This window comes from Pongo pygmaeus, chromosome 17, assembly GCF_028885625.2.
Source record: "Pongo pygmaeus isolate AG05252 chromosome 17, NHGRI_mPonPyg2-v2.0_pri, whole genome shotgun sequence".
Classification (NCBI taxonomy): Eukaryota; Metazoa; Chordata; class Mammalia; order Primates; family Hominidae; genus Pongo; species Pongo pygmaeus.
The window spans coordinates 22537137-22552749 of NC_072390.2; the positions used below are offsets into that span (position 1 = coordinate 22537137).

Genomic DNA, 15613 nt, shown 5'->3' on the forward strand with positions numbered 1-15613 from the left:
TATGACTGACCTACATCGTATCTGGGATAGAGGCTTTGCTTACAGTGCTTGATTTGGTCTTCATCATAAGTCCCAAAAGTGTGGCGGTCACTATTTAAACCTTTTTTGGTTTTTTTGGTTTTTGTTTTTTGAGACAGAGTCTCGCTCTGTCGCCCAGGCTGGAGTGCAGTGGCACGATCCTGGCTCACTGCAACCTCCGCCTCCCGGGTTCAAGTGATTCTCATGCCTCAGCCTCCCAAGTAGCTGGGATTACAGGCGCCTGCCACCATCCAGCTAATTTTTGTATTTTTAGTAGAGACAGGATTTCACCATGTTGGCCAGGCTGGTCTCGAGCTCCTGACCTCAAGTCATCTGCCTGCCTTGGCCTCCCAAAGTGCTGGGATTACAGGCGTGAGCCACCTTGCCCAGCCTAGCTGTTTTTTGTTTGAACTATGTGGTTTACGTGGCCTTTTTTTTCCCCCTGTTCTTTGACCAGACACTTTGTATTGTAGCTTACTTGAAACTAATGATTTCAGCAGTAGGTTTTAGGTGAGGCCAGTTTTTGGTGAACAGCGAATTCTTAAAAGTTACTTTATGCCGGGCTTAATACCTAGGTGATGGGTTGATGGGTGCAGCAAACCACCATGGCACACATTTACCTATGTAACAAACCCACACATCCTGCACACATATCCCAGAACTTAAAGTAAAAATAAAACAAACATTTTTTAAATTAAAAAAATTTGTCATTTTAGCTAAGAACATCAAAAAATTTTCACTATTTATCTCACATAGTCATGAGTGAATATATTTGCCTAATTTTCTTCCTTTTGTATCTAAAAATGTCTATAGGCTGGGCGTGGTGGCTCATGCCTATAATCCCAGCACTGTGGGAGGCCAAGGCGGGCGGATCATGAGGTCAGGAGTTCAAGACCAGCCTGACCAACATGGTGAAATGCCATCTCTACACAAAAAAAATACAAAAATTAGCCGGGTGTGGTGGCACTCACCTATAATCCCAGTTACTCAGGAGACTGAGGCAGGAGAATCGCTTGAACCCGGGAGACGGAGGTCGCAGTGAGCCGAGATCGTGCCACTGCACTCCAGCCTGGGCAACAGAGCGAGACTCCATCTCAAAAAAAAAAAAAAAATATATGTATATATAGATAGATAGATAGATAGATAGATACTAAGTAGAAATTACAAGTAAATGTTTATCTCACATAGTATTTAGTAAATATTTCAGGAATAAATATACTTTATTTTTGTTTAGTCTAAAACAAGTTAGGATCTCTTCTCACTGGTAATAAGAATTTTAATTTTATTTGACACGATGTAGACATTTTTCTTTTTCTTTTTCTTTTTCTGAGGTGGAGTATCACTCTGTCACCCAGGCTGGAGTGCAGTGGTGCGATCTCAGCTCACTACAACCACCGCCTCCCCGGGTCAAGCGATTCTCCTGCCTCAGCCTCCCAAGTAGCTGGGACTACAGGCGCGTGCCACCACGCCCGGCTCATTTTTATATTTTTAGTAGAGATGAGGTTTCACCATGCTGGCCAGGCTGATCTCGAACTCCTGACCTTGTGATCTGGCCATCTCGGCCTCCCAAAGTGCTGGGATTATAGGTGCGAGCCACCGTACCTGGCCCACAATGTAGACATTTTTCTAGACTCATATGACATTTCATGAAATGTTTATTTTTTCATCCATTCATTCAACAAACACTCATTACTTACTAAGTGATGGGTTTGGTACTGGACATACATTAGTGAACAAGACAGCCCCAGCATCTACTCCCATGAGGCTGACAATGTATTACTTTTATAAATGTATTAAATGTTTCCCTAATAATATTAACGACTGTTTTGTGTGCCAGGTAATGTGTTAAGCATTTTGAATGCATTACCTCATTTAATCTTTCCAATAACCCTATGGAAAAAGTGATATTAAATACCCTCTTTCAAAATGATGAAACTAAGATAAGAAACATGCTGAGGCCAGGTGCAGCAGCTCACACCTGTTACCCCAGCACTTTGGGAGGATCGCTTGAGCTCAAGGCCAGCTGGGCAACATAGGAAGACCCCATCTCTACAAAAAATTTTAAAATTAGCTGGGTGTGGAAGTGCACACCTGTGATCTTGGCTACTGGAGTCTGAGGTGGGAGGATCACTTGGGCCCAGAAGGTAGAAGCTGCAGTGAGCCAAGATCACACCACTGCACTGCAGCCAGAGCAACAGAGTGAGACCCTGTCTCCAGAAAAACAGAAAGAAGCATGCTCAGTTTCACATCACTCTAATCAGGGCAGAGCCAAGGCACAAACCCAGACCTGTCTTGTTTGAAACCCCTTCTAGTTTGTCTTCTGCTTGCCTTGAACCTTTGACATACTTTGGTGCCTCATGTTAAAATAACTGTTTAATAATAAAATGTTATTAAGTAGCACTAGAGCACAAATGTCTAAGAAGTCGATTTCTCCACCTGTACTTTGCTCAGGAAGAAACGCTGCACAAGTCGACCAGCAGCAGCAGCGTGTCTCCCTCTTTCCCTGAAGAGCCAGTCCTGGAGGCCGTGTCCACAAGGAAGAGTGAGTAGTTGTGGTGCTAAGAACTATAGTTGGATGTCTTACTACAAAACACACTTGACCTAGAGCAAAGATCCCAGAGTGCCCTGTGATCATTTGGGGTAGAAAGAACTAACTCAGGCATTTCACTGATCGGGAGATGAAATACTTATTTTCCAAGGGTGGCATCATACCAGGCCTCGGGGTCTTATGACAGAGCAGGCACATGTGTGTTTATGAACAATAGTTATGGGAAATAGTATAAATCAGTTGTGTGTGTAGTGTTCTGTTTTGTTTTGTTTTAGATAGATTACCTCCTTGGCTGAATTTAAACCAGAAGTCCAACACAACCATATTTATTATCACTCCACCTACCACCCACACACACCCATCTCCAAAAACCTGTGTAGATAGTGAAAACACCTTTATAACTCTTTAGGAGATAGATTCTGAACACAGATATCTAACGTTAAGGGATTTCTAAAAGCTTTTAATAATCCTTTTCATTTATAAGAACATTATGAAGTATTAAAAATTACATATTGGCTTGATTTCTCATACACAGAAATTCTTTAAGTAGTGTTTTTATTATTTACACAGATTATATCAAAAACAGTAGGTACTGACTAGTTATCCACAATTGGTATTTGGCCAGGCCTATTAAATATTATAGGGACCCAATTGAATCACATAATGGATTTCTGTATCTTTTCTTGACTGTGGAAATTATATCTGTGTTTTTCTTTAGTGGTTTCTCATGGTGGGACAGTCTAAATAGATGGATCATATGTAACTTTGTGTTGACTCTCACTTTCCACACCCACTACATTGAAGCAGCTCTACTCTGTAGATGGAGTAGGAGGAAGCACTAAATAAAACTCTGGCACCATAATTTATTTCTAATGTTCTCCTTATGTTTTCAAAATGTGAATCCAGAACCATTCAGACACTAAGGCATTCTCCTTTTAAACAGTCTTAAAATATTACTAGGCAGAGAAGGACAATGGTACAATATTAACATCAAAGCTGAAGCTTACTTTTTGCAGTTTAAATACAGTTTAATTTAAACCTAAGGACAAAATGTCTTGGTAAACATGTAGAAAGAACGATTTGCCTTATTTTATCTTTAAAAAGGAGAATGTAAAAAGAGGGTACATTGAGAATTTTGGTATGATTTGGGAATCTTTCTAGCTACACCTAACATTTTTCCTTTTTTCTTGCTATTTCTGTAGCAAGTTTACTTTGCAAAGATTCTTCTGTAACAGCTCTCAGAGTCTACTCCTAATGATTACCATTACTATCTTAAAATATCTCTCCAATGAAATAAATGATTCATCTTTGAATTACAGTGTTTGTCACAAATGTCAAAAGGTTTTGTGTTAGAAAATTCACAGTAAGTTGTATTTCATTTGGTTCAATCTTTAGAGCCTCCAAAATTCCTGCCCATATCATCAACACCCCAGCCAGAGAGACGGCAGCCACCCCAGAGACGACATTCCATTGAAAAAGAAACGCCTACTAACGTGAGGCAGTTCCTGCCGCCTTCCAGGCAGAGTTCCCGCTCTCTTGTAAGTACAGGAAACACTTCGTAGTAACTTAGGGACCAGCTAGAAGACCTAGAATCATTAGCTTTCTTATGAAGATGATAAGGAGAAAAAAACTTGCAAAAGTTAGAATGAACTTTGAATAACTTACTTAATAGCTAAAGAAAACAAACAGCCAGGCGTGGTGGCTCGTGCCTATAATCCTAACACTTTGGGAGGCCGAGGTGGGAGGATTACTTGACTCCAGGAGTTCAAAACCAGCCTGAACAACATTGTGAGATCCCGTCTCTGCAAAAAATAATAATAATAATTAGCCAGGTGTGGTAGTGTACACCTGTGGCCCCAGCTGCTTAAGAGGATGAGGTGAGAGGATCACTTGTGCCCAGGAGGTTAAGGCTGCAGTGAGCTATGACTACACCACTGCACTCTAGCCTGGGCAGCAGAGTGACACCTTCTCCAAACTCTATCCATAACTTAAACGAAACTTGACCAGTGTTTGTTCATTTTGTGCTCTTTTTTTTTCCAGAAAATTTATCAATGGTTGAAAGTATGGATTATTATTAAAGAAATGCTTTCTTTCTTTCAAAGGCTATTAATCCATTTAAAAATTGTTAAAAATTGACCAAAAAAACTCTTAGCAAAATGACTACAGTAGGTGATCTTATTGAGGCAGAAGTACAAGGCGAGGGAGAATTTTGATCCATTAATAACTACTGTACATTGTTTTCTAGTATGTTTTGTGATATTTGGGGCCAGTGGTGTTATTTTGGTTGAACTGGTTAACAGTTTTTGCTGTTTACCAGAGACTTGCAGGTTCTTATAGTGGGTGCTCATTTCTCAGGACAGTGGGCAGCACACAAGGGTCTGCCAGGAGGAATTAATAGATCTCCCAGCCAACAGAGGTTTCCAAAGACTCTTTTGTAGCCCCACTTGGCTTCTGAAATATTTGTAGGCAAGATGCACAGCTGTAATTAATATTCTACCCACAGTCAAATATCTAATGTGTTTTCAAATATTCATGAATAAAAAATAATAGAATATATTGAATACTAAGTCCATTTTTTAAGGCTGTGATGAATTATTGGAGTTTCAATTAAAGTAATAACAGATGGGAGATAATGCGGTTATTGTGAAGACAGGGATTTTGAACAGAGCTTAGAATGTTAATATTTGGTCATTCATCTCTATTCCAAAACAGTGCAATTAAAGAACTAATGATTTTATGGCGATTCCTGATAGGATTCTTCTAGCTCCGGAAGAATCACCAAAACACAGCTATTTGATTAAATATAGCCTTGTCAGTGACTTACCAACAAGAAAACAGAACTCTGACCAGACAAATTCAAACTTAAAAATCTAAAGATTTGTTTTCATGTGAATAAGTTATTCCTTTTACCAAAATATACAGCTGTTATCACAACTTTAAAATATGTAAGAGGGGCCAGGCACAGTGACTCACACCTGTAATCCCAGCACTTTGGGAGGTCAAAGGAGGAGAATCGCCTGAGGCCAGAAGTTTGAGACCAGCCTGGGCAACTTAAGAAACCCCTGTCTGTACAAAATTTTTAATGAAAAACTTAGTTAGATGTGGTGGCGCATGCCCGTAATCCCAGCTACTCAGGATGCTGCAGAGGGAAGATCCCTCGAGCCTAGGAGTTTGATGCCACAGCGAACTAAGAATGTGCCACTCCATTCCAGCGTAGGTGACACAGCAAGACCCTGTCTCTAAAAATATATGTACACATACGTGTATGTGTCTGTACATGTGTATATACATGTATATAGGTAAGAGGGAACTTGTGGTTTTTTTCAGAAGTCTAATCATTAGGGTATTCTCTTCTTCACTCAGCTTTTCCTAGAAGCCAGTCTATCATTCAGCTTGTAACTGGCCTTTATGTGATCATACAATGTCATTATTAAGGTTAGACTTAAAGTTTAAAATTATCAATGTAAAGGAACTATCAGCTTAGCCACAAAGTAGTTTCAGCTTATAATAGAAGTTATGCTGAGACCTTCAGCTGACCCCAAGGGCCCATGACCGTGTCTGTTTCCTGTTAAAGCAGAGCTCTTAGTGTTGCGAGGTCAGGCCGTGCACTGTTTTTTTGTGGAGCAGGAAGGAGAGCAAGACAAACTAACTTGCAATCACTGAGGAAGGTCTCAGTGAGCAGGCAGGGGGAGAGCTGCTCTGGTCAGCACTCAACAGTGGTCAGATTGAGGGCAGGGAGCAGAGTCCACGCAGGCCTCCAAGCACAGCAGAGACAAAATGAAATGATCTTCCTTGCTAATAGCTTATCTTGGGAAATCCATAAAATCATACCTTGTAGTAATGCCCTATAGCTTGGTAAGTATTGTTTTTATAAGTGTAATTAATTTTTAAATGTAGCTGCATTTTAGAAAACAAAGAATCATTTTGTATTTGTAACTCCTCAACTGAAAATGGCAGGGAATGTTTTTATTGTTGATTATTATTATTATTTTTTTTTTATGAGATGGAGTTTCGCTCTTGTTGCCTAGGCTGGAGTGCAATGGCTCAATCTCGGCTCACCACAACCTCCGCCTCCCGGATTGAAGCGATTCTCCTGCCTCAGCCTCCCAAGTAGTTGGGATTATAGGCATGTGCCACCACACCCGGCTAATTTTGTATTTTTAGTAGAGACAGGGTTTCTCCATGTTGGTCAGGCTGATCTCAAACTCCTGACCTCAGGTGATCTGCCCGCCTCAGCCTCCCAAAGTGCTGGGATTACAGGCGTGAGCCACTGCGCCTGGCTGATAATTTTTATTTTTATTGTATCTCCCTCCCTTTTCTTGTGATGTTTAAAATGTAATTTTTTTCATCCTTTGGTCAAATAACCAAGGGCAAGTGCCCATCCAGTCTAAAGGCACCTCGTGTTGGCAGTACCTTCCTGAGGCAGGTGCAAGTGGCTGCCTGGCACATGTCCCCATGCTTTCTCAGGCACAGTAACGAGTTGCCTCTGTCCTTCATCACAACAAGCCCCATTGAGGAAACTCAGAGTGTTCGCAGGACCCTAAATTAGAAAAATCCTTGCTGTGTGAACGCTGAGATTCTCCAGGAAGGACTTCATGGTTTCATCGCTGATTTATACGTGTGGATGCAGATGTTGGCATGGACTATACCAGCCTCATGGTGTTCTTTGTTTTGTTTTCCTTTTGTGATCTGTAATCACTATGTGTAGGTCACTTGTGTTCAGCATTATTTTCTCCTTTTCTTTTCCCCCTGCCATTTTCTTTTTCCCTTATCTGTTGTTCAGGTTCCTAGGATAACCAGTGTATGGCCAAGGACGCCTTTTCGACCGCTTTTTTCTACCATACAAACAGCTTCTCTGCTCAGCTCTCATCCTTTTGAAGCAGCCATGTTTGGGGTAGCAGGGGCTATGTATTATCTGTGTGAGAGAGCTTTTACCAGCAGGTGGAAATCCTCAAAGGTTGGCCTCTTTCTGCTGGGTCTGGGATTATTTCATTCTCTATCTCTGGCGGTGGCACCTCAACTGTTGCGCTCTCTGAGAATTAACCGCTTAGATAGTACTTTGCTTCCAGTCATTGATTCCACTCTTGTCCAGGATGCACCGATCATGCCGTGGTCTCAGTTGAGAGGGAAATAACTGGGAAAGGACAACAAACTCAAAATGCAGCATCTGATGAGGGGGACCTGTGGGTGTTTGTCTCCTCGGGTGACCTAATTGTATAGCAGAGTCATTGCTGCCACCTTTCTCCATGTGCAGCAGGCACTCTGAGCCCGTGGGGTGCATTCCTCCTAGGGCCTCCCCCCACCATCAGAAGAGTATTTGCTCACTCATTCCGTGAGCAGAGCAGCCTCCTGCCAGGCCAGGTAGCCATGGGGGACTCCGCCCACCCACAGACACCTGCACAACCACGGCATGGGCTCAGGAAACCTGTGTGCCCCCATCACCTGTCATGAAGCTGTGTTATGACAACCAGGGTGTGTACGTTACTTCTCTGCAAAAAGAAATTTCAAGTTTCCTTTTTAATGATGTGGCTGTTTTAAATAATTCTGCATTATATTAGTGTTTTTTGAGGCTTTTTTTTTACACAGAACAGTATATCATTATTTGAACCTTCACAATTCTACGTGAAATAAAAAGCTCTAGGACCATATTGAAGCCTTTTCTGCCACCACGTAGCAGGTGCTCAGAGCAGCCTTTGTGCTACAGTAGGCAGGGCCTGGCTCTCTAAAGCCTTGGATTTACTAACCTTGTCCTTGACAGATGACCCCGCAGCTGGTTTCTTTGTTACTCTTTCCTAGTCATTTTGATGTGGAAAGGAGACTCAGTGTAAATAAGACACAGCACATTCCTTTCTCTGATCTTTGTCATGAAATGCAGGAGAAATCTCTGTCCTTTTTCCCGTTTTAGATGTGTTCTTGGGCAGCACGTGGTCAGGTGCCAAGGTGGCTTTTTAACTCCTCTACTGAAGACCTGCTGGCATTTGATTATCAATTCTCCCCAAACAGAGATATCCGAACACTAAGGCCATATACCACTTTAGGCAAAGAAAGGATTCACTTTGAGTTTTGTTTGCTTTTGGTTTTTTTGAGATGGAGTCTTTCTCTGTCGCTCAGGCTGGAGTGCAGTGACGCGATCTTGGCTCACTGCAAGCTCCGCCTCCCGGGTTCATGCCATTCTCCTGCCTCAGCCTCCCGAGTAGCTGGGACTCCAGGCATCTGCCACCACGCCTGGCTAATTTTTTTTTGTATTTTTAGTAGAGATGGGGTTTCACCGTGTTAGCCAGGATGGTCTCGATCTCCTGACCTCATGATCCGCCCACCTCAGCCTCCTAAAGTGCTGGGATTACAGGCGTGAGCCACCGTGCCTGGCCTTCACTTTGAGTTTTATAGTTGAGTAAGAAGAGTAAACTTAATAGTTTCTGTTTTTATTTAAATTTGCCTCTCTTTGGTTTATTAAAAACTCAAAAAGCAATGGTTATTTTGGGTAATTTTCAAATACTGGTTAATTTATGAAGTTTTTACTAATCATGAACACTGTATAAAAGATGACTGTTCCCAGCCAGGCACAGTGGCTCACGCCTGTAATCCCAGTACTTTGGGAGGCTGAGGCGGGTGGATCATGAGGTCAGGAGATCGAGACCATCCTGGCTAACACAGTGAAACCCCGTCTCTACTAAAAATACAAAAAATTAGCTGGGCGCAGTGGCGGGCGCCTGTTGTCCCAGCTACTCGGGAGGCTGAGGCAGGAGAATGGCATGAACCCGGGAGGTGGAGCTTGCAGTGAGCCAAGATCCCACCACTGCACTCCAGCCTAGGTGAAAGAGCGAGACTCCGTCTCAAAAAAAAAAAAAAAAAAAAAAAGAAAAGAAAAAAAGGTGACTATTCCCATTTCTCTCTGTGGCACAATAACCAAAATTTTACATTATGCTGTCTAATCTCCGTGCTGCCTAACTGACCCCTTTTGAATGGTAAAATATAGCCAGAATAATCATCAAAAAAAACCTCAACAATTTTAATGACATGCATAGAAGTAAGTTTAAAGTCTTATAGCACATTGTTGTCTTCATTAAAGCACTCTAAGGTTTAGCTTCCCTTTCCTGAATCTGGGAGTCCCATTGACACATGAGCAAGCAGGGGAACTAGAGTTGTGCTAGTGTGGTTCTTCCCCCGGCCACATCTGGCCACTCAGACAGGCCAAACACATGCAGTGGGAGCCCCAGGCAGTGCCGTGGTGGGGAAGGGCTCCCGCTCTCGCTGGGGCCTTGAGTGCCCTCCACATTCCAGAGTGCTAATAGCTCTGTGAGATCTGTGGAAGTTTAATTTGGCTTTGGAGATGTCGAATTAATATTTTTGTAAACTGAAAAAATAATTAAAACTATTTTAGTAACTATTTATCATTTTCTTTTATGTTGCATTAAAGTTTTGTTGTCCTTGGGAAGTCTCCAAAATTAAAACATTAGCATTTGACCGGATGGAAATTATTTCACTAAAGGATAATCTGCTTGAAAATTTTTTAAAAAGAACAAGAAAACAAACAAAAATCTACTATTTTTAAATTATATCTCATGATGGCCAGGCGCGGTTGCTCACGCCTGTGATCCCAGCACTTTGGGAGGCTGAGGCTGGCAGATCACTTGAGGACTGGAGTTCGAGACCAGCCTGGCCAACATGGCAAACCCCCATCTCTACACAAAAATTAGCTAGGTGTGGTGGTGCACACCTGTAATCCCAGCTACTCAGGGGGCTGAGGCATGAGAATCACTTGAACCCGGGAGGCAGAGGTTGCGGCGAGCCAAGATCATGCCACTGTACTCCAGCCTGGGTGACAGAGCAACACCTTGTCTCAAAACAAAAGAAAAACAATTATATCCCATGAAGTACTGGATTTTCATGTGGGTCAAAGCAGTGAGTTGAAAATATGCTTTACTAAGCCCTTTTGTGACTCAAGACTGAAGAGAGGGAGGTGCAAGCTGCCAGGTCTGTTGTGCCATGCTAGCGTATCCCTACAAATGAAAAAAATCACCATCTGCCTGAAGGGTTTACACATCATAAAGTCAGTTAAGTTGGTACCGTTTGCTGTCTTCCTAGCACACACAATAACAAATCTGGCTATCTGGTTATTTGCTACATAATAAATCTAGTAGTGTTTACCTGGTTATGTGCTAGGTTCCCACATTATTTTGTTGCAGCATAGCCATTTTGTCATATCATTAGCCATCAGAAGGTATACCCTACTCATACTCATCACTGATGAGTAAAAATAATAGCACAACTTCTGAAATACATTAAAAGCTGAGAAATGCCATCATTCGGATGTATTCAGCCAACACTACTTACTTAGTGCACAGTTTTAATGGCCTAACCCTCAAAAAGGCAGTTTATTGTTCCCACCTAACACTACCCTTTTTCTGAGGGTGGAGCAAAACAGAGTAGGTATCAGGCACGCTGATTTAATTCTGTCATCTCTGAAAGTAGTTCCTGTTGAAAGAGAAAACTGTGATCGTTGATTTTTTAAATGAGTATTTTAGGCATCTTAGAGCAAATGATATTATCTTTCTGAGTAAACTCACCCCCCTGTCCTCTTATACTAATAACCTTCTCATGTTAAAAATTCAAATGCGGGATTTTTCCCAAAGCATTTTTAAGCAAATGTAATCTTCCTTAAGTTAGCTTGAACAGAGATGGTTTTGCATTGATTTTTAGTAAGAAGCAGTAGTTCTTCAGACTACTTTTTTAAGTAAAATGCTAATGTTTGACAAGTTTGCAACCTAGATTGATTTTTGTTTTTCTCTGATTGAAAGACAGAACTGATTGTTAAAACTCCATAAACTGACTGCATTCATAGTCATGTGCTTTCTCACTGGCGTTTTGGATTCCAGAGTGCCTGTGAGCGATGCTGTTGTGTGCGTGTGGGAGTGAATTATAATGTGTTTGTGCTGAGAACATTCAGTTTCAGTGTCACTGCACCACAATGGCCCCTTGCAGCCTGGCAGGGTCCGAATGCACAAGACTGTTCTGTCTTTCTCTGAGATCCACCAATCAAGTGCAGGGCCGGATGGGGAGCGGATGGGTGTGAAGCTCTTATTCAATGAGATCAGTTACATCAACATCTTCCGCAGCTGCTTGTAGGGAAACCATTAACACAAGACAGCCAACATAAATATTTATTATGAAATCTTTTACATTTCTCTAGTCTTTCCAGTGCTGACTATACATTTAGCATTTGTTGAAAGTAACAACAAATCTAGAGAACTGTGGGGCAGCCTGGAGAGACTGCCTTTTGGATATAAATGCTCCAGTAGTTTCGTGTTCCAGTTCCACTCGTACCATTAGGATTTGTAAAGGTGTGCTGATGTAACTGATCAATAATAATGCTTGTCAGTAAAAATTACTAACCATCTTCTTTTGGCTATTCTGGGTACCACAAATGAGTTTTAAAAACAGGGTCAGGCTAGGCATGGTGGCTCACGCCTGTAATCCCAGCACTTTGGGAGGCTGAAGTGGGCAGATCACTTGAGCCCAAGAGTTCAAGACCACCTGGGCAACATGGTGAAACCCCATCTCTGCAAAAAATACAAAAAAATTAGCTGGGCATGGTGGCATGCACCTGTAGTTCCAGCTACTTGGGAGGCTGAGGTGGGAGGATCACTTGAGCCCAGGAAGTCAAGGCTGCAGTGACCCATGATCACGCCACTGCCCTCCAGCCTGGGTGACAGAATGAGACCCTGTTGTGAAAAAAAAAAAGGACCACTGTAGATTTGCTTTTTATCTATTGGTATATAATGTACAACACAACACTAAGTAATGTCTTTTTCATAAGTGTAGAAGAAAACTGACACAATTGGTTTAGAATAAAATTTTTTTCAATATTTCAAGCCCTGCTTGAAATAGTTCAATATAGCCCTGCTTATTGGAATAGAGTTACTTGAGTCAAAATACCTGAGCAAACGTGAGGAACTTTCATTTATTGGAAATTTCAGTAGATCACTTGGTCCCCATATGTTTTCTGCCATCTTTAGTCTTAGTGTAATTAGAAATGATGTGGTCCCCAGAGGGAGCCAGCTCTGTCCCAGTGGTCATTGGGAAACCTCTTGTCTTCTCTGAAGCTACTAATCAGGTGTCTGATCTGAAGGGAAATTTTGCACTTCCAGAACAGGGGGTAGGAATCTCTTATTCATGTGACATTTTGAATTTCAGGAGGAATTCTGCTACCCAGTGGAATGCCTCGCTCTTACTGTGGAAGAAGTGATGCATATTCGCCAGGTCCTGGTGAAGGCAGAGCTGGAAAAATACCAACAGTATAAAGACATCTACACCGCCTTGAAAAAAGGAAAGGTAGTGCTGTTTAAAGTTGATTGATCAGAAGAGTAGAAGGATGGCCAGTCCCATGCATAGTTTCCTGGGAGAGTTATCTGCTAGCCAGGTGGCACAGACTTTGAGGGGCTTTGGGATGTGTGATGTTCATATCCTAGTAGACAGTACCTGTGCTGCCTCGTTCACAAGAGGGGGCATTTTTGTTTCTGCCTTAGAAATCAAAACTGGAAGGTTTTCAAGCAACCATAACAAATATCGATATGTCTTCCTAAAACCATGCGTGTGGCCAGGCATGGTGGCTTATGCTTGTAATCCCAGCACTTCGGGAAGCCGAGGCGAGCAGATCACGAGGTCAGGATGTCAAGACCATCCTGGCCAACATGGTGAAACCCTGTCTCTACTAAAAATGCAAAAATTAGCTGGGCGTGGTGGTGCGTGCCTGTAATCCCAGCTACTCGAGAGGCTGAGGTAGGAGAATCGCTTGAACCTGGGAGGTGGAGGTTGCAGTGAGCTGAGATTGCGCCACTGCACTCCAGCCTGGTGACATAGTGAGACTCTGTCTCAAAAAAATAAAAAAGCTATGTGTGTATTTAGTCATCACACTTTTAAAGGATCTGTAAAGAAAATGTATCTGAGAAGGCCGGGTGCAGTGGCTCACGCCTGTAATCCCAGCACTTTGGGCAGCCGAGGCAGACGGATCACCAGGTCAGGAGATCGAGACCATCCTGGCTAACACAGTGAAACCCCGTCTCTACTAAAGATACCAAAAAATTAGCCGGGCCTGGTAGCAGGTGCCTGTAGTCCCAGCTACTCAGGAGGCTGAGGCAGGAGAATGACGTGAACCCAGGACACGGAGCTTGCAGTGAGCCAAGATCACGCCACTGCACTCCAGCCTAGGTGAAACAGTGAGACTTTATCTCATAAAAAAAAAAGAAAAGAAAAGAAAAAAGAAAATGTATCTGAGAAACAGAGGAGGGTTTTTCAGAACCTTCTGCAGATTCCTTCCATGATGAGGAGAAACTTAAGAGCTGTGGCCTTTTATTATATTTTGAAATAGAATTATAATTAAATACAGAGCTACATTATCAGCATCACAGAGCCAGCTATTATAAACAGGATTTCTGAATTCTCTTCCTCCTCTTGTCTGTTCAGCTTCCCCCATATATATATGTAAAGCATATTCACACATGGATATTAGGAAATTTGCTGTTGGCAATGTTTTTTTTTCCTCTTAAATTTGTATTTTTTAGCTCTGCTTTTGTTGCCGAACCAGGAGGTTTTCTTTCTTCACTTGGTCTTATACCTGTCAGTTCTGTAAGAGGTAAGTTATTTTGTAATTGATGAAAAGATAAATTTAACAGTCGTAAGAGAAATACCAATTACCTTCCTTATTTCACCATCTTTCTAAACAGGAATAAAATTAGAAATGACTCACTCTGTTACGTTACCTTGTGCTATCCTTGTAGGTTAGGAATACTGATTTCTTAAGAGAGTGAGCCAAATATTTATTTGATATTGAACCTAGAAAATGTTTCTCTGTATGTTACTTCTTTTACATAACTAAGATCATTCTAATAATATGTCATGTTTGAACAGAAAAAAAATAAGATGTGATTATCATGTGATCCCTGGATAGACAAATAAGAAAATTCCAAACACATGTAAGTTGATCCTTTTATAGGAGACAGTGTAAGAGTTAAGTTCTTTAGATTATCTTTTTGGCAATTCACAGTGTGTCAATTTGTTACATTCTAATAGAAGAAGGGAGAGTTTTGCAGTTTATTGTAGAAACTTACAACTGTACTGCCACAGGCTTCTCTAACTCCCAGTTGCATCCCCTGGTATCATGCCAAATAACATTTATGATTTTGTTTACAGGCCGGTGTGCTCACAATGTTGCAAAAAGGTAATCTAAGCTTGGTTCATTTATACTTGTGTTCCTTTTAGTGACTGCCTCTTTAACAGTACTGCTCATTGTCAGTTTTATTTGGGATAATAGATGCGGCTGCCCTCCAAGCCATACTCCACTCTTCCTATCTTTTCACTGGGACCTTCTGCTCTGCAAAGAGGGGAAAGTAGTATGAAGTCAGAAAAACCCTCCACTGCCCATCATCGGCCACTTCGGAGCATTGCCAGGTGAGCAAGGGGCCTGGGTTGTCAAACCATCCTTTGCAGAAGAAGAGTTCTACTCTTGAGGACTGTGGTAGAGTGTTAGGGTTTTGGCTCGAGGGGTTTTTATTGGTTTGTTGGTTGGTTGGTTGGTTTTAATACAGTTTTACACACAAATCTCCAAAACTTCCCCAAAGGTAACTTTTCAAGGAATAATGGCTAGCTACTTGAAAAATACTTTCATCACAGAGTTTGTATTTTTTTCTACTTTAGAAATAACTATTTTACTGTGTCCTATAAGAGTCATCTTTAAAACTGACCTTGTTTTCAATGGAGTTGGAAATTGGAATGTAACAGTTTCATCCTTTACTCCTCGTCTAGTTTTGAAAGGAATCTGTTTAATCCTGTTTACAATGTTCTGCCATAGCTTTGACTGACTTTACTATTATTGTAAAGGCAGAAATAAAGCTTTATGCCAAGAGCTAATAATTTAAAAGAAAAAACATCACCTGAGTATCAGTCCCTTTGCATTTAGTGCAGGGTAAGTTTAGTGTTGGGCCTTAAGAAAGATGGAAGGAGGTAGGCCAGCTCAAACCTCAAGGTGGCAGGGCCAAGAGGCGGCTGGGC

At 41.7% G+C, this 15613-nt stretch overlaps 1 protein-coding gene across 11 annotated transcripts in view; it reads left to right on the top strand.

Annotated features, from left to right (window-relative positions):
* The window catches only part of SPIRE1 (spire type actin nucleation factor 1), a 208158-nt gene that overhangs the window by 187362 nt on the left and 5183 nt on the right, over window positions 1–15613 (top strand). For 7 of the 11 annotated variants that reach the window (XM_054460274.2, XM_063653369.1, XM_054460269.2 and 4 more), the window contains 6 exons: window positions 2470–2560; window positions 3962–4104; window positions 12761–12898; window positions 14128–14198; window positions 14756–14783; window positions 14877–15013. In XM_054460274.2, coding sequence (XP_054316249.2) covers window positions 2470–2560; window positions 3962–4104; window positions 12761–12898; window positions 14128–14198; window positions 14756–14783; window positions 14877–15013 — 608 coding nt within the window. Of the gene's footprint in view, window positions 1–2469; window positions 2561–3961; window positions 4105–7349; window positions 7524–12760; window positions 12899–14127; window positions 14199–14755; window positions 14784–14876; window positions 15014–15613 lie in introns of all 11 variants that reach the window. The other 4 variants (XM_054460268.2, XM_063653367.1, XM_063653368.1 and 1 more) reach the window with 1 other exon arrangement.